General features: G+C 48.9%; 1 protein-coding gene across 5 annotated transcripts in view; it reads right to left on the reverse strand.

Moving 5' to 3' along the window:
• Positions 1-12,592, reverse strand: part of BRPF3 (bromodomain and PHD finger containing 3) — a 45,432-nt gene extending 32,840 nt beyond the window's left edge. For 2 of the 5 annotated variants that reach the window (XM_034767454.1, XM_034767453.1), the window contains exons 1-2: positions 12,421-12,586; positions 1,226-2,627 (exon numbers count right to left, since the gene is read on the reverse strand). In XM_034767454.1, the coding sequence (XP_034623345.1) occupies positions 1,226-2,610 (1,385 nt within the window). In that variant the 5' untranslated portion in view covers positions 2,611-2,627; positions 12,421-12,586. Of the gene's footprint in view, positions 1-1,225; positions 2,628-12,420 lie in introns of all 5 variants that reach the window. The other 3 variants (XM_034767455.1, XM_034767456.1, XM_034767457.1) reach the window with 3 other exon arrangements.
• Positions 12,593-12,869: the final 277 nt, after the last annotated feature.

Raw genomic sequence — 12,869 nt, forward strand, 5'->3', positions numbered from 1 at the left:
CCCAATGGCTTGCAACCAAGTCTGAAACTATTTTAAAGCCTGGTCACAGCCCAACATGGTTTACGTGAACACTTTTGTGTGCTATAATTTGGTATAATTAGAGCTGGGTGACATTTTTCAAACTAAACTTTTTCTCGCAAATAAACACAGATTCAGGTCGATCAAAATACTTCATGAATTTGTGTCGGTTTTAGCAAACTATTTTGGTCAGGAAAAATAATTTGGAAATGTCAAAATGTTTGGTGTTGAGATTGCCGAAACACACCATTTCAATGTTTTGCACTAGATTCCTGACTAAGGCGCCACTGGCTTTCACAAGGCCCAAGGTGGAGATGCTGCTTCCTCTTATACCTATAACCCAGTGGTTACGGCACTCACCCAGGATAATCCTGGTTCAAATCCTTCCTCTGCCTGATGTGGCGCAGGGACTGGAACCTGGATGTCCCCCCTCTCAGGTGAGGGCCCTCATCACTGGACTCTGGGGCATTTGAGGGTAAGTCTCTCTCAGTCTCTCCCGTTGAAACTGTTCTACTTTGTACAAATAATTAAATATTCAATTCAAAGGGACTGAAATTCAGGTATCCCCTCCCCGCCACCAGGAGGGAGTCCTAACCATGTAGCTATCAAGACACTTTTTCACTCTGGCCCAATGAATATTAACAGGAGAGCTTGAGAGAGACCCACCCTAGAATAGCCAATAGCCCAGTGGTCAGGGTGCAAAACTGGGAGGGAAAGACCCATCCTCCACATCAGTAAGAAGGATTTGAACCTCTAGCCTGTAGGATATAGGAGAAAGCGGCAGCACCTTCTCCTCAGTTGTCTGAATGCCAGTAGTCCCAAAGTTCCCTTGGGAATGCAGCCCCCTTTGCTTTTATTTTATTTTAAAATGGCTAAAAAGGCCCCAAAATCAAAAGAAAACATTTTGTTCAACCCATAATGATATTTTTTTTGAATTTCCAGGTCTGGTGTTTGTTAAAGATCCCCTGGGAATGAGCTACAGTTTATAGCACAGTTTGGGCATAACTGCTGAAAAAATAACAACAGAAGCTGGTCCAATGAAAGATCTTACCTCACCCGCTTTATCTCTCTGTGATGCTACAACTGTGCCGACAACAGGGGGTGCAGTTTAAAGATTAAAGGGAAGACAGATGCTGGACTAACCCAGTCCTTAATACAAAAGGCCAGTCCCAGGTATCCACCAGAGAGCATTGGTGCCAACACTCACCTGTAAGAGGGGATCTGTGTGACTGTCACCAGTGGCATAGATGAACGCCCATCTGCCAGGTCACAGGCTTCCTTTTTGATCTTCTGCTTCAGCTTCACTTTGCTCTTCTTCAGGGATCCCTTAGGGGTGCCGGTGCTGTCTTCCTCCTCTCCTTCCTCCTTTGCGATGTCCTCCTCCCCTTCACTAGCAGCAGTCGTAGACCCTTTTTTCATTGTACCGGGTGGGGAATGTGCCCCACAGTAAGCCGTCTTGCGCACCGTGAAAGTTGTGCCGTTGATGCTGGTCTCCCTCATGGGTTCTATCTTCATGAAGAGACCAGCCCGTTGGGCACAGGTGACATGGAAGGCAGTGTAACAGTTCACCTTATGGCACTGGATAGCAGCTCCCATGCCCTTCTGCTTGCAGATGTAGCAAGTCAGCTTCCAGCGAGCGGGCGGGATGTTATTTATCCCTTCGATTGGCTCCAAGAACACAGTGTTTGCAAAGCAGACCTCGGGGATCCAGATGGCACAAACAACATGGGCCCAGCGGCCATCACTGGTCTGCTTGAAGGCTCCGCCTTTGTTTGGGCACAGAACACAATCAACCGGGCGAGAAGGGGACTGCAGGCAGCAGCGGCAAAGCCACTGGCCCTCGGGGATGTAGGGTACGCCATAGCACTCCTGGTGCACGGCCAAGTTACAGATGTCACAGAACAGGATGACGTTGCTATTGTGACACTCATCATCCATGCAGACACAGCAGACAGCGTCCTCATCAATCAGGGACTGCTGGGCCCCGTTGTTGCGGCTCTCCAAGTACGACTCCTTTTCCAACCGATCCACCAGCAGCTCAAAAGCGTCAGCAGAAACTGTCCCGTAGCCATCGTCCTTCCGCTTCTCATTAACCATGTCCAGCCAAGCCAGATCCTCCTCATCCATGTCATACTCCACCTCTGCATCGAGGTCCTCGGGAGGCTTCTCGATGTACCGGTAGTATGCTGCAGGCAGAGGAGGGGCATCTGGCTGGCTGAAGGAGTCCATCACCCGGAAGCTGGGCTGGGGTAAATGGAAAGATGTCCCTGGTGCATGTTTGGAGCATGACTCTTTCTTTTTGCCTTTTGAGGGAGTTTTCTTGGACTTGGAAGGGAACAGGGGCTGTTCACTGTTCTCCTTGTTGCTGTTGCACTCTGTGATATCCTGGGCAGTCAGCTCATCCTCCGTGATGATCTTTAGGGGGTCGTAGATGCTGATGCGATGGAGCCGTCCATCAATATCAACCTCCACTATCCGCTGGGCCTGGGCATACGTCAGAGTCTCCCGGGTAGGCGAGCATTTCAGGCTGTAAGGCGAGGGAGAACGTCTCCCCTCGGGGTTCTGCCGGGACCTCCTCCGAGGCTTCCTCATAGCTGCACCTGGAAACCCTGTAACACAACCCAGACAGAGTACAATTTAAGCCAGCAGCACAGATTCAAAAACTTACTCAGCACGATAGGAGTGAAACATGTCCACTAGAGGCTCAACTAATTTCAGATTCACTAAAGCACCGAAAGCATTTCTTCCTTCTTTAGATCCAAGGGGGCACACATCCACCAGTGGATAGGGTCTACTATCTCTCCCATTATGTTGTAGCATTGCCTTGCAAATCCCCTCCAGGCCCCTGCTCTTATCTTTCCAGAGGATTGGCATACCACAGTACAACCAGCTGAGAAAGGCTGGAATGAGTTTGATGGTATTTTGTAGCGAGCTAAATGTTGTGCTTTGCCTAGCTCACAGTTAGAACTCCCACCAAATCAAATAACACTTTTTATATCTGATGGCATTGTCCATATATTAATAAGTTCATGCTGCACATGGAATTTTCCTCTATGTTCTTGTGCCTGTTGTTATTATTATTTATTTCCTGTAGCACACACAATGTGCTAGATATTTTCCAAACTTAAAAGCAGGCACTGTTCCTGCCCCGTAGACCATGGTACTGTTTTTACTCAACAGCTGCAGCAATACTTCCAAAGTCTGGTGAAAAAACAGTTGAGAATTCTACAGAAGAGGGTTATATGCCTATATCTGCAAGTAATATCCCACTGCTGACAGAATACATTATGTGAGTTCCAGATATAAGGCTACATTTCAGGAACCAGTCTTTTTTAAGTGGAGCCAGTCATAGTTCCTTTGGTTAAGGTTGCAACCAGCATTTGAATCTGGGTCCTATTTTCAACCCTTCTGTAAAGTAGTCCACAAAAATATTCATTTTAAAAATTCTCACACAGGCTCAGAGGGCTGCATTAGGCAGTGCTGCAAGACAGTGGTTGCGCAATGGGATATGGAAAGGGTTGGAAGAGATTAATCTGGCCAAGTGCTGTTTGAAATTGTCTCACGGCTCTGGAGCACTTCCAGGGTATCTACCGAAAGGGACTAGCACTGAAATAGATTGGTAACCTGGCCTTCAGGAAACACAATTCTTGCTGCAGTCTGGGAATCCAATTTATCCTCGCTTTTTATATTGCAAATAAGCATACAAGGATGTAGCATGTCAGAACAGGTGCTTCTTTTAAACAGTCAAAGAAATAAAATAAATTAATAAATAATGGGTATATAATCCCAGACACAGCTCTCAGCCAAAGAGAGTAACATCTACTGCTAAAATACAATACAGAAGCTGATGACTGTTGCCTGTTCATTCATTATGGCACTACTCTTGTGTCTTGAAAACAATGAAAGGAATTACCGAGAACCAGGGACCTCATCCTCCACCCATGTGCACAATCATCCCTTCAGTGATCCCTCTATACTGAATATCACTAGTTTTTAATGGTAAATGCAACTCCCGATTTGCAAATCAATCTGGATCTGTAATAAACAGACTTCCTGGACCTGCTGGAAACATTAGCCCAAATGGGGAAAAGGGTGGGGGGAAAGTGGACAGACAGAGGAGTTCAATGCATGTGCTGGTGAAAGAGAGAGAGAGAGAGAGAGAGAGAGCGCGCAACATGGAGGCCAGTTATTCACTACAGCCAGGAAAAGACTTAATTTTTAGTAGTTATTTTTTAAGTTTTGTGTACGTACGCTGCCTAGCCAGTTGTCAAGGACAAGATGCTATTCCAGCACTTACATACCATCATGGCTGGTGCAATATAAATACTATACATAGATTAGAGATATAGATTGTCTTTAACTTAAAAATACCTGGGTGCACTGACTGACGAACACAACTGAGCTGAGCCTGCAATGAAAACTGGTCTCCAGCCTCTCTCTCCACAATGGCAGCTGTTCCCTCTGGAGCACTCTCGAGAGCGTGTAGGTAACTAGCCCTGTGTCTGCCTCCCAACATGCAGAATGGGCCGGAACCCAATAGGAACATGCAGAACGGGGCCCAACTGGCCGAGCAAAGCCAGAGGAAGAATTTAGCAATGTAGCAGGCCAGATGTAAGGACGAAGCATCCATTCCTTCTGCGATTTGGTGGGGTTCTCAAGGAAACACAGTGGGTGACAGAGATTAGGTTTCATTCCCAGGCTCAAGCGCTGACTGGTCAAACATGGAATAGGGGATGAGAGAGTAACACGGGAAAGGAGATTTTTTTTTTCCTCTCAAACACTTTTCAAACAGCAAGCACAACACGTTTAGGGTGATGATTTTTTAACAGGGAGACAGGACCGTATGCTGGTGCCAGAAGATTCAGTGGGAATTGAGGCAGCTGGAGAGAGGAAAGAAAATGCAGTAACAGAAATGCTATGGAGGAGAGAGGTGGGAAAGAGGCAGGATGGGAACGTTAATAGGGAGCCAGATAAATCACTTGAGAACAGCAGCTGCGCCAGCAACATGAAAAAGAGCTGTGGGAAGAAAACGGCCAAATCACAGGAAGAAACCCAGAAAGAAAGAGAGAGGAGAGAAAGAAAAACAGAACGTGAAAGCCTCCTGAAAAGATAAGTGGGCTCCTGCTTATCTCTTGCTGCAATGAGGATACACGAAGGGTCTGAACTGCTGCCTCACCCATATTTTATTTAAATATATAAATTCAGCCCTGCTTACAGACTTTGCAGCCATGAAAAAACATAAAACGTAATTTGTGTTTAGCCCATTGCATGATTTTTGGTCTATAAAAGGCCTGACCCTGCAAACGCATATTCACAAGAGACAAGAATGAGTAAAGGCTTGCAGGGATCAGGCCCTACAACAGTAATCAGTTAGTTCTATTGGTGAGGGGTAAACAAGTTCTGGGAATGATGCTTCTAGCCCTGGAGTATTAATATGCCACAGCAGGCGGAGTCCAGGTTGCAGCCAGGACTAATGGAGTATCATAAAATGTAACCATGGACCTTAAAGCACTAATCAACAGGTAGTAAAGAATCCAATTTCATTTGTCCTAACTGAGCTTTCGGTTGTCTCAATTTTACTCCAGGGAGAATTATGCACAACTGCACATGCGCAGAATTTATGTCCCCCACTGGTTTCTTTGCTTCCCCGCAGAAAAATGACTTTCTGATGGGGAAGTAAAGAAATTATGCAAAAGATCCCCACTTGGGGAATGGAGTTAAGGGAGAAATGAACTCAACCAAGAAGAAAGGGATGTCCATGCAGCAGAGACAAGTTATCCTTAGTCAACTCCCTTCCCAACTTGTCACCTGTAAACCAATGGGAACAGAATACCCACTGCACATTCCTTTAAATGTTCCTGGCCTCCTTCCCCACTGCAAATCAGCCAGGCTTATAAAGAGTGAACTGGAGAACACACAAGGGAGGGACTGAAACATGGAAAACAAGGATTTCAGAGACACAAGTGAAACTGGAGCCTAAAGAATTTAAATAGGCCCCAAGTTTGGTAAACAGAATTAAATTCCACTACTCATGCCACTAACTGAGCATGCAGTCTCCATGTCCTCAAGACTCTGTTGCAAATACATGCATGCACCCAAACCAATCACAACGTTTACCTCCTACTTAGGCCTATTGAGAAAAGTGGGGTTTCTCTCATCACAACTGGCTGTCATAAAAAACAAGGTTATAAAACATACCATCACTTAATACTATGCAGAAGCATTTAAAAAGTTACTGAAACTACCGCCAATGAGAGCTGAGAGGCTGGGTCAGAGAGGGCAGCTGAACCCAAAAAGTTGTCAGGGTGTCAGCATAACCATCTCTGAAACCCGACTCCAAAACAAGGAAAGAATCTGAAATAGAGCTAGCCAAATGCTGCAGTTTTGTCTACATTAGCGAAATTTGCCATTCTAATTCTTTAGTCCTCCCAGCACTTTGTAAAACACCTCATGGTCATGAAAAAATTGCTCCAAAGGGTGTACATGTGTGCCAAAATACTTGCTTTCATCAGGGCTAAGTATTGTAGTGGTCTGTGCTGTTTTAGTCCCAACATGAACAAAGGTAATAGCATAAAGGTTCAAACAGTCCTCCTCTTACTGTCACATGGTACACAGGTGGCTTTTCAAAAATCTCCCATATTGCACTGCTTCTGGGAACTGTGGCGAGGTACCTTGAAAGCACTACAACTGAACCAAATAGCATGACTGTTATGCACACACTGAACCATTTGTGCTTAACTTGTTTCTATCCCACCAGTTCATTCAGGAGCAGTCTGATTCTCAAATGTAAAAGTGGCCTGCAGCAATTCAATTACACAAACAAAGCCTCTGACAGAGGGGCCAAGTGCTATACTGATTTACATCCATGCAATACTGGATTTACCCCTTCCAGAATTTCAACACTATTTTCCATTGCCAACACACCCTCCTTCACCAACCCTCCATGCTCATTGTACACTCTTCCTATTCCATTCCACTCCATTCCTGTAACACCGTCCTTCCCTTCTGCTTCCTTGATGCCATAAAATATTTCTCCTCCCATGCCATTATGCCACACAATTTAAGGATTCCTAAATCCCATCCCAGAGACACCACTTCACTTTCTACTGGTGTCCTTCTGGAGCCTTTCTGCTGCGCTGACAACAAAGTCCTCCTTCCCCAGCACCAGCAGCTCAGTATCTCTTTGCTAATCCATTTCCAGTGCCACCAAGCTTCAATCCTTGCTTAGCTAGCTGCAGGTCTCACCTTTCCTCCACTCCATTTCCAGAGTAACAAGGCCACAACATACTTGCCATCAGCCTACACGCCAGCCATTTTACCCCCTTTCTCTACCTGCAGCCTGGTTCTTCCCCTCCCTCGCCCAACAGAGTTGCCAAAGGGGGTTATAGATCAGCCCCACCACCTCCATCCAGCAGGACTGGAAGGAAGCCACTAAGACTTGTACGGGGGGTATTCGGGGGCGATGGGGTTAAAATGTCTGAAACAGTATTGTGTGTGTTTTGTCCGTATTATTGGATTGGTTGATGTGGAGAGAATTAAGTTGGCTTAAGAATGGGTGCCATGGAGTGAAAGTCCCTCAGGGAGTGGGGGTGAGAGTACTAGGGTTCCCCACAGCTAGTAAAGGTGCCATCTGAGTGGGAGCACCACGGAAAACAGGAGGCTGCCCTGGGAGTTGCTGTGTTTTATGACAGATTTGAGTCCTGCCTTGGAGAGGTTCTAATCTGGACACCAAGCCCCTCTGATAAATGTCTTAGGCTGGCCAAGAAGGTTGAACAATGCTGCCATCAGCTGAGGATATGGGAGACTCCAGGCAGGCATGGACTCCGAGAGCTTAGACCCCTCGATTCTTGTGGTGGTGAGCAGAGGCAGCTAAGGCAAAAAGAAAACTCCAGGCACTGACTGAGGCAAAGGTGTAAATCAAGGCCAAGATATCATATCCTGGTTCCTTTGGTTTCACCAAATAATCATGCTCAGGAGAACAAGGCATTGGTGAAGAGAAGCAACAGAGCAGGATCCACGCTATCAAATACAGGGTCGGTGGCTAAAGAAGTTAGTACCACCCATGACTTAATAATGGATGAGGCCCCTGACTTTGCATGCAAAATATGAATGGTGCTACAGGATCATTGTTGGCACATTTGACTCCAGTTGTCTGGTTCAGCATGAAACAAAAAGGTATCCAGGAGGAGGTGTTGTGCTTTTTGCATCTGATCTCAAATGCAGGCTGTCTCCCCTAACACAGCGAGGTCTGTGTGTGTACACCATGTGTGAGTTCTGGGAAGGGGCTCCAATGGGGTGAGTGCGGAGGCCCACTGTGGCAAGATCAGGTTCCTCATCACAGTGGCACTAGAGTCACTGATAATGCTTTGTGATTTCAATATCCCCGTAGATGATGGTTCTTCTGGATCATTCCAGAATTTCATGCCATGACAACCATGAAACTGCCCCACATAATTGCAAGCTCCATTTGTAAGGGTGGACATACTCTAGATCTGATATTTGCGTCAGGGGGAAGAGGTTAGAATGATGGATATTTCCTGTCAGGAGACAACCGCATCCTCCTTCAATCTGAGATCAGGATGCCCCCATCGCACAAGGGTGATGAACATGTTTTGATGGTTTGCCCTAGAGCACTTCTCAAGCCGTGGACCAGCTGCGGCCCAATCAGCACACAGCTGTGGCCCATGTGACATCCTCAGGGCCATACAGGTAGTATATATAGTGTGGATGTGGCCCACATAATACACAGAGAGTTGTATATACGGCCCTCAATGGTAAACAGGTTGAGAACCAATGCCCTAGAGGCTGATGGAACCAGCAAGTTTCCAGGAGGTCTTGAGGGAGAAAGCTGTTCTTCCAAAAGACCACTCTATTGATAGCTCAGTAAGACTTTATAACAATCTTTTTTTCTTCCACTACAGACAGTGACCCCCTAAAGGCCCTCTTTCTCTGCTGTCTTCGGCTTCACAAATGACTTTGGTGAACTGTGACAGACAAAGCAAAAGGGGAGACTGCTAAAGCATTAGAAGCAGAAGTCTAAAGCAGAGCCTGACTGCTTGTGGCACACACAGCTCTTAAGATCGTATGCCATGGCTGTGCTAAGAAAGGTTTCTTCACTTCCACCATCGCATCTGCAACGTCTCGCACAGCAAAACTGTTCCAAGTGACGGCTGACAGCTTGGTGAATCCTCACTGCCTCCCCTCAGTTGCCAAGTCAAGTTTCTCTTGTGAAGTTTTCATGTTACGTTCCAAACATGAGCAATTTTGTCTGCACTGGGCTATACTATATCTTGAGAGGACACATACACACACTGTCTTCTCTGCTGAGTTTCAGCCAGTATTGCTTGCTGAGATTATAGACATGCTGGGTCCGCTTCGTGTCACAACCTGAAATCTGGACTCTTGTCATTCCTGGCAGGTGAACACCAGTGGAAAAATTGGATCCACTGTTAATCAAGATTGTCAGTTTCCCCAGTGTTGAGGCCCATACTCAAGAAATCAATTCCTGATGTCAACAATCTGGCTATCTATCCACTGCTGTCCCAGCTCCCATTTTCAGGGAAGGTTAATTAGGAGGGTAGTGACAAGGCAACTCTGGCAGTCTGATTCCTTAGATTCTACCCAGTCTTGCTATATAGGCCTGGATATGGGGTAGAAACTGCATTGATTATGTTAGCCGCTGATCTCCTGCCTCCTGCTAGTAGTGGACAAAGTGTCCATACTGATTCTTTTAGATCTATCAGAACCCTTGGATACAGCTGACCGTACAATTTTTTGGTTTCTTTTGCAGACATTAGCAGGGATGGATGTAGCTACTCCTGGGCAGTTCCATTCCCATCTTTCTGAGAACTCAAAAGACAGCTGACGGCAACTGTCCCATGTCACAATGGATCTCGTTTGCAGGATGCCACGTGGGTCAACAGAGTCAACTCTTTTGTTCAATGTGTATAAGACACTCCTCAAAGAGGGTAAGGGAAGTGACATGGGCTGCACTGTATTCAGTACACTGATGACATCCAGCCTTACCTCTTCATCCTGTATGACACAGAGAGAGCAGCAAAACAAATTATCGAGTGCCTAGATGAACCTGGGACTTGAATGAGAGTTGGCTGGATACAACTCAATCCAGACAAGACTGAGGGTATGTCTACGTTACCCGCCGGATCGGTGGGCAGCGATCGATCCAGCGGGGATCGATTTATCGCGTCTAGTCTAAACGTGATAAATCGACCCCCGAGCCCTCTCCTGTTGACTCCTGTACTCCAGCGCCTCGAGAAGCTCAGGCAGAGAAGACGGGAGAGCGGCAGCAGTCGACTCACCGCAGTGAAGACACCACAGTAAGTCGATCTAAGTACGTCGACTTCTGCTACGTTATTCACATAGCTGAAGTTGCGTAACTTAGATCGATCTCCCACCCCAGTGTAGACCAGGGCTGAGATAATGTAGGTGGGCTGGAGAAAGCAGCTGGAATTGTTTGGGGATCTTATTTTAGCACCCCTCATTCACAGAGTGCAATTGCCATTTGCAAAACAGGTGAACCACTTGAAGCTGTTGTTATATCCTGGGCTACTCTGGATAGCCCAGGCAGCAGATGTGGCCAAGAGGGCACTTTTTCCCACCTACACCAGGCAAGACAAGTGCGACGTTTTCTCTCCAAAATGGAGTTTGCCATAGCTTTCCATGCCATGAAGGTAAGATTGCTGTAATGTGCTCTTCATGGGGCTGAGTGCGAGGACCATTCAGAAGCTGAGGATGGTACAGAATCCTGCAGCCCATTTATTAAATGGAGTTACATGATGGGAACACATCCGATCAGTGCCCCATGATCTGAATTGACTTCCAATAAACTTCCAGGTGGAATTCAAGGGGTTGGTTTTGCCTACAACCCCCTAAATGGTTTGGGGCCTGGTAACCTCAGGGACTGCCTCTCCCTCCATGACATGCTATTGCAACTGAGATCAGCAGAGATGCTCAAACTGCCGTTCCTTTGATATAAAGAAAAAGAAGCAGCTAGCAGGGCATTCTCTGTGAAAGGTCCTCCGTTTTAGAATTTCAGTCCCAACCTTGGTCAAACCACTGGAAAGCACGTGCAATGAGCTGCAGCAGGTGTTAGCAGGGGTGATCTCTGTGCATTGTGAGAATGGAGCATGCCATGGGTAATATCAGGTCTCTGTAGGAAAGCCTTGGTCTCAGGATGGGTTTGGTGCATGTAGAGAAGAGTGGCAAACCTCACTATGGGGCTCCTCTAGACTCCCAAACCAGGGATAGTGTGCTTTCAGTGAGTCATGTCAGGCCTCACCAGGAGAATCTCTGCTCCCATGGTGGGGATAGTGTAGGCAGTGACCTGAGTCAGACCTCAGTAAGGACACCACTAAAGGGGGAATGTTGCATGCAATGAGCTGTGCAAGCTGTCAGCAGAGGAGACTTTATTAGGGAGGATGATACAAGCAGTAAACTTTGTCAGGCAACACATGATGCAGGCAATGAGCTGTCTCAAGACTCAGCACTGGATGGTGCATACAACAAGCTGTCAGACCTCAGCAAGGAGCCTCTCTCAGGAGAATGGTACATGCAATAAGCTGTATCAGGCCTGAGCAGGCAACTCTCACCAGGGATGGAGTATGCCAATGAGCCATGTCAGGTCTCAGCAGAAAAGATCCTCTTATGGAGGATGGTGCAAGCAGTGAACTTTGTCAGGCAACAGATGATGCATGCAATAAGCTCCCAGGACTCAGCAGGGAGCCTCTCTCAGGGGATGGTGCATGCAATGAGATGTGTAAGGACTTAGGCAAGAGCTCCTCTCAAAGGTCTGATGCATGCAGTGAGCTGTGCCAGGTCTCAGCAGGGCGCTCCCCCCCAAGGCTGAGGTGGGTCAGCCCATGGCAGGGGGATGGTGCAGGCCCTGAGCTGTGCCAGGTCTCAGCAAGGGACGGAAGGGGTGGGGTGGTCTGTCGCTTTTTCAGCATTCTCGAGACCTTCAGCGGGGAAAATCCCTCCTCTGGTTACACTGGCGGAGGGAGCCCGGGGGGAAGGGCAGCTAGCTCTCCGCTGCCATTGGCTGCTGTCGCCGTCCATCCGACCATTGAGACCAATGATAGCACAGGGCCTGTGGCAGGGCACGAGGGATGGGTCTCGGTCCCGCCTCGGCCAATGGTGTGGGAGAAGGTGGGCGGGGCTACCCCGTTCGGGGGGACAAGATGGCGGGGGGGTAATTGCCCCAACTTTCCCCCCCGGCCGCCACTCCTTTCCGTTGCCCCCGCGATACGACGCCGCAGAGGCGGCCGCGCTCCCCCCAGCCCCGCACGCGCCCGGCCTGGGGAAGGCCCCCGCCCCGCCCGCTTCCCTGGGTCACCTTCCCGCGACCCCCGGGGTGGGGTGCCGGCCCCAGGGACTCCGCTTTACCTGGCCGCGCTGCCGCCGCCTGCTCCTCCCTCCTCAGCCGCGGCGGCTCCGGCTCTCCCGCGCCGCCTCCCGCACGGGGCGGACGGGCTCACAGGGCCGGGGGGTGGGGGGGGAGACAAGATGTCGGCTGGGTCGGGTCCGCTCCGCCGCCTCCGCTGCTGTCGCCTCAGCGCCGCCTCCGCATGCCCCCGCCGCGGCGGCTCCGAGCCCGGCCGGCCCGGCCCCGCTGCTCCCCGCGCCGCGCCTGGGGCCCCGCTCGCTCCGCCGCCGCGGCTCCGGCGGCTGCTGCTGCGGGGGGGAAGCAGGGAGGGGGGGACAAGATGGAGGCGGCGGCGGCGGCAGCGCAGCCCGGCCGAGCGGAGAGGGAAGGAGGCAGCGAGAGAGCGGGCGGGGGAGGGGGCTGCAGCAGCTTCGCTCCCCCCCACAGGCAGGGACCGCCCCCCCTCGCT

Source organism: Trachemys scripta, chromosome 4 (genome assembly GCF_013100865.1).
Source record: "Trachemys scripta elegans isolate TJP31775 chromosome 4, CAS_Tse_1.0, whole genome shotgun sequence".
NCBI classification, from domain to species: Eukaryota; Metazoa; Chordata; order Testudines; family Emydidae; genus Trachemys; species Trachemys scripta.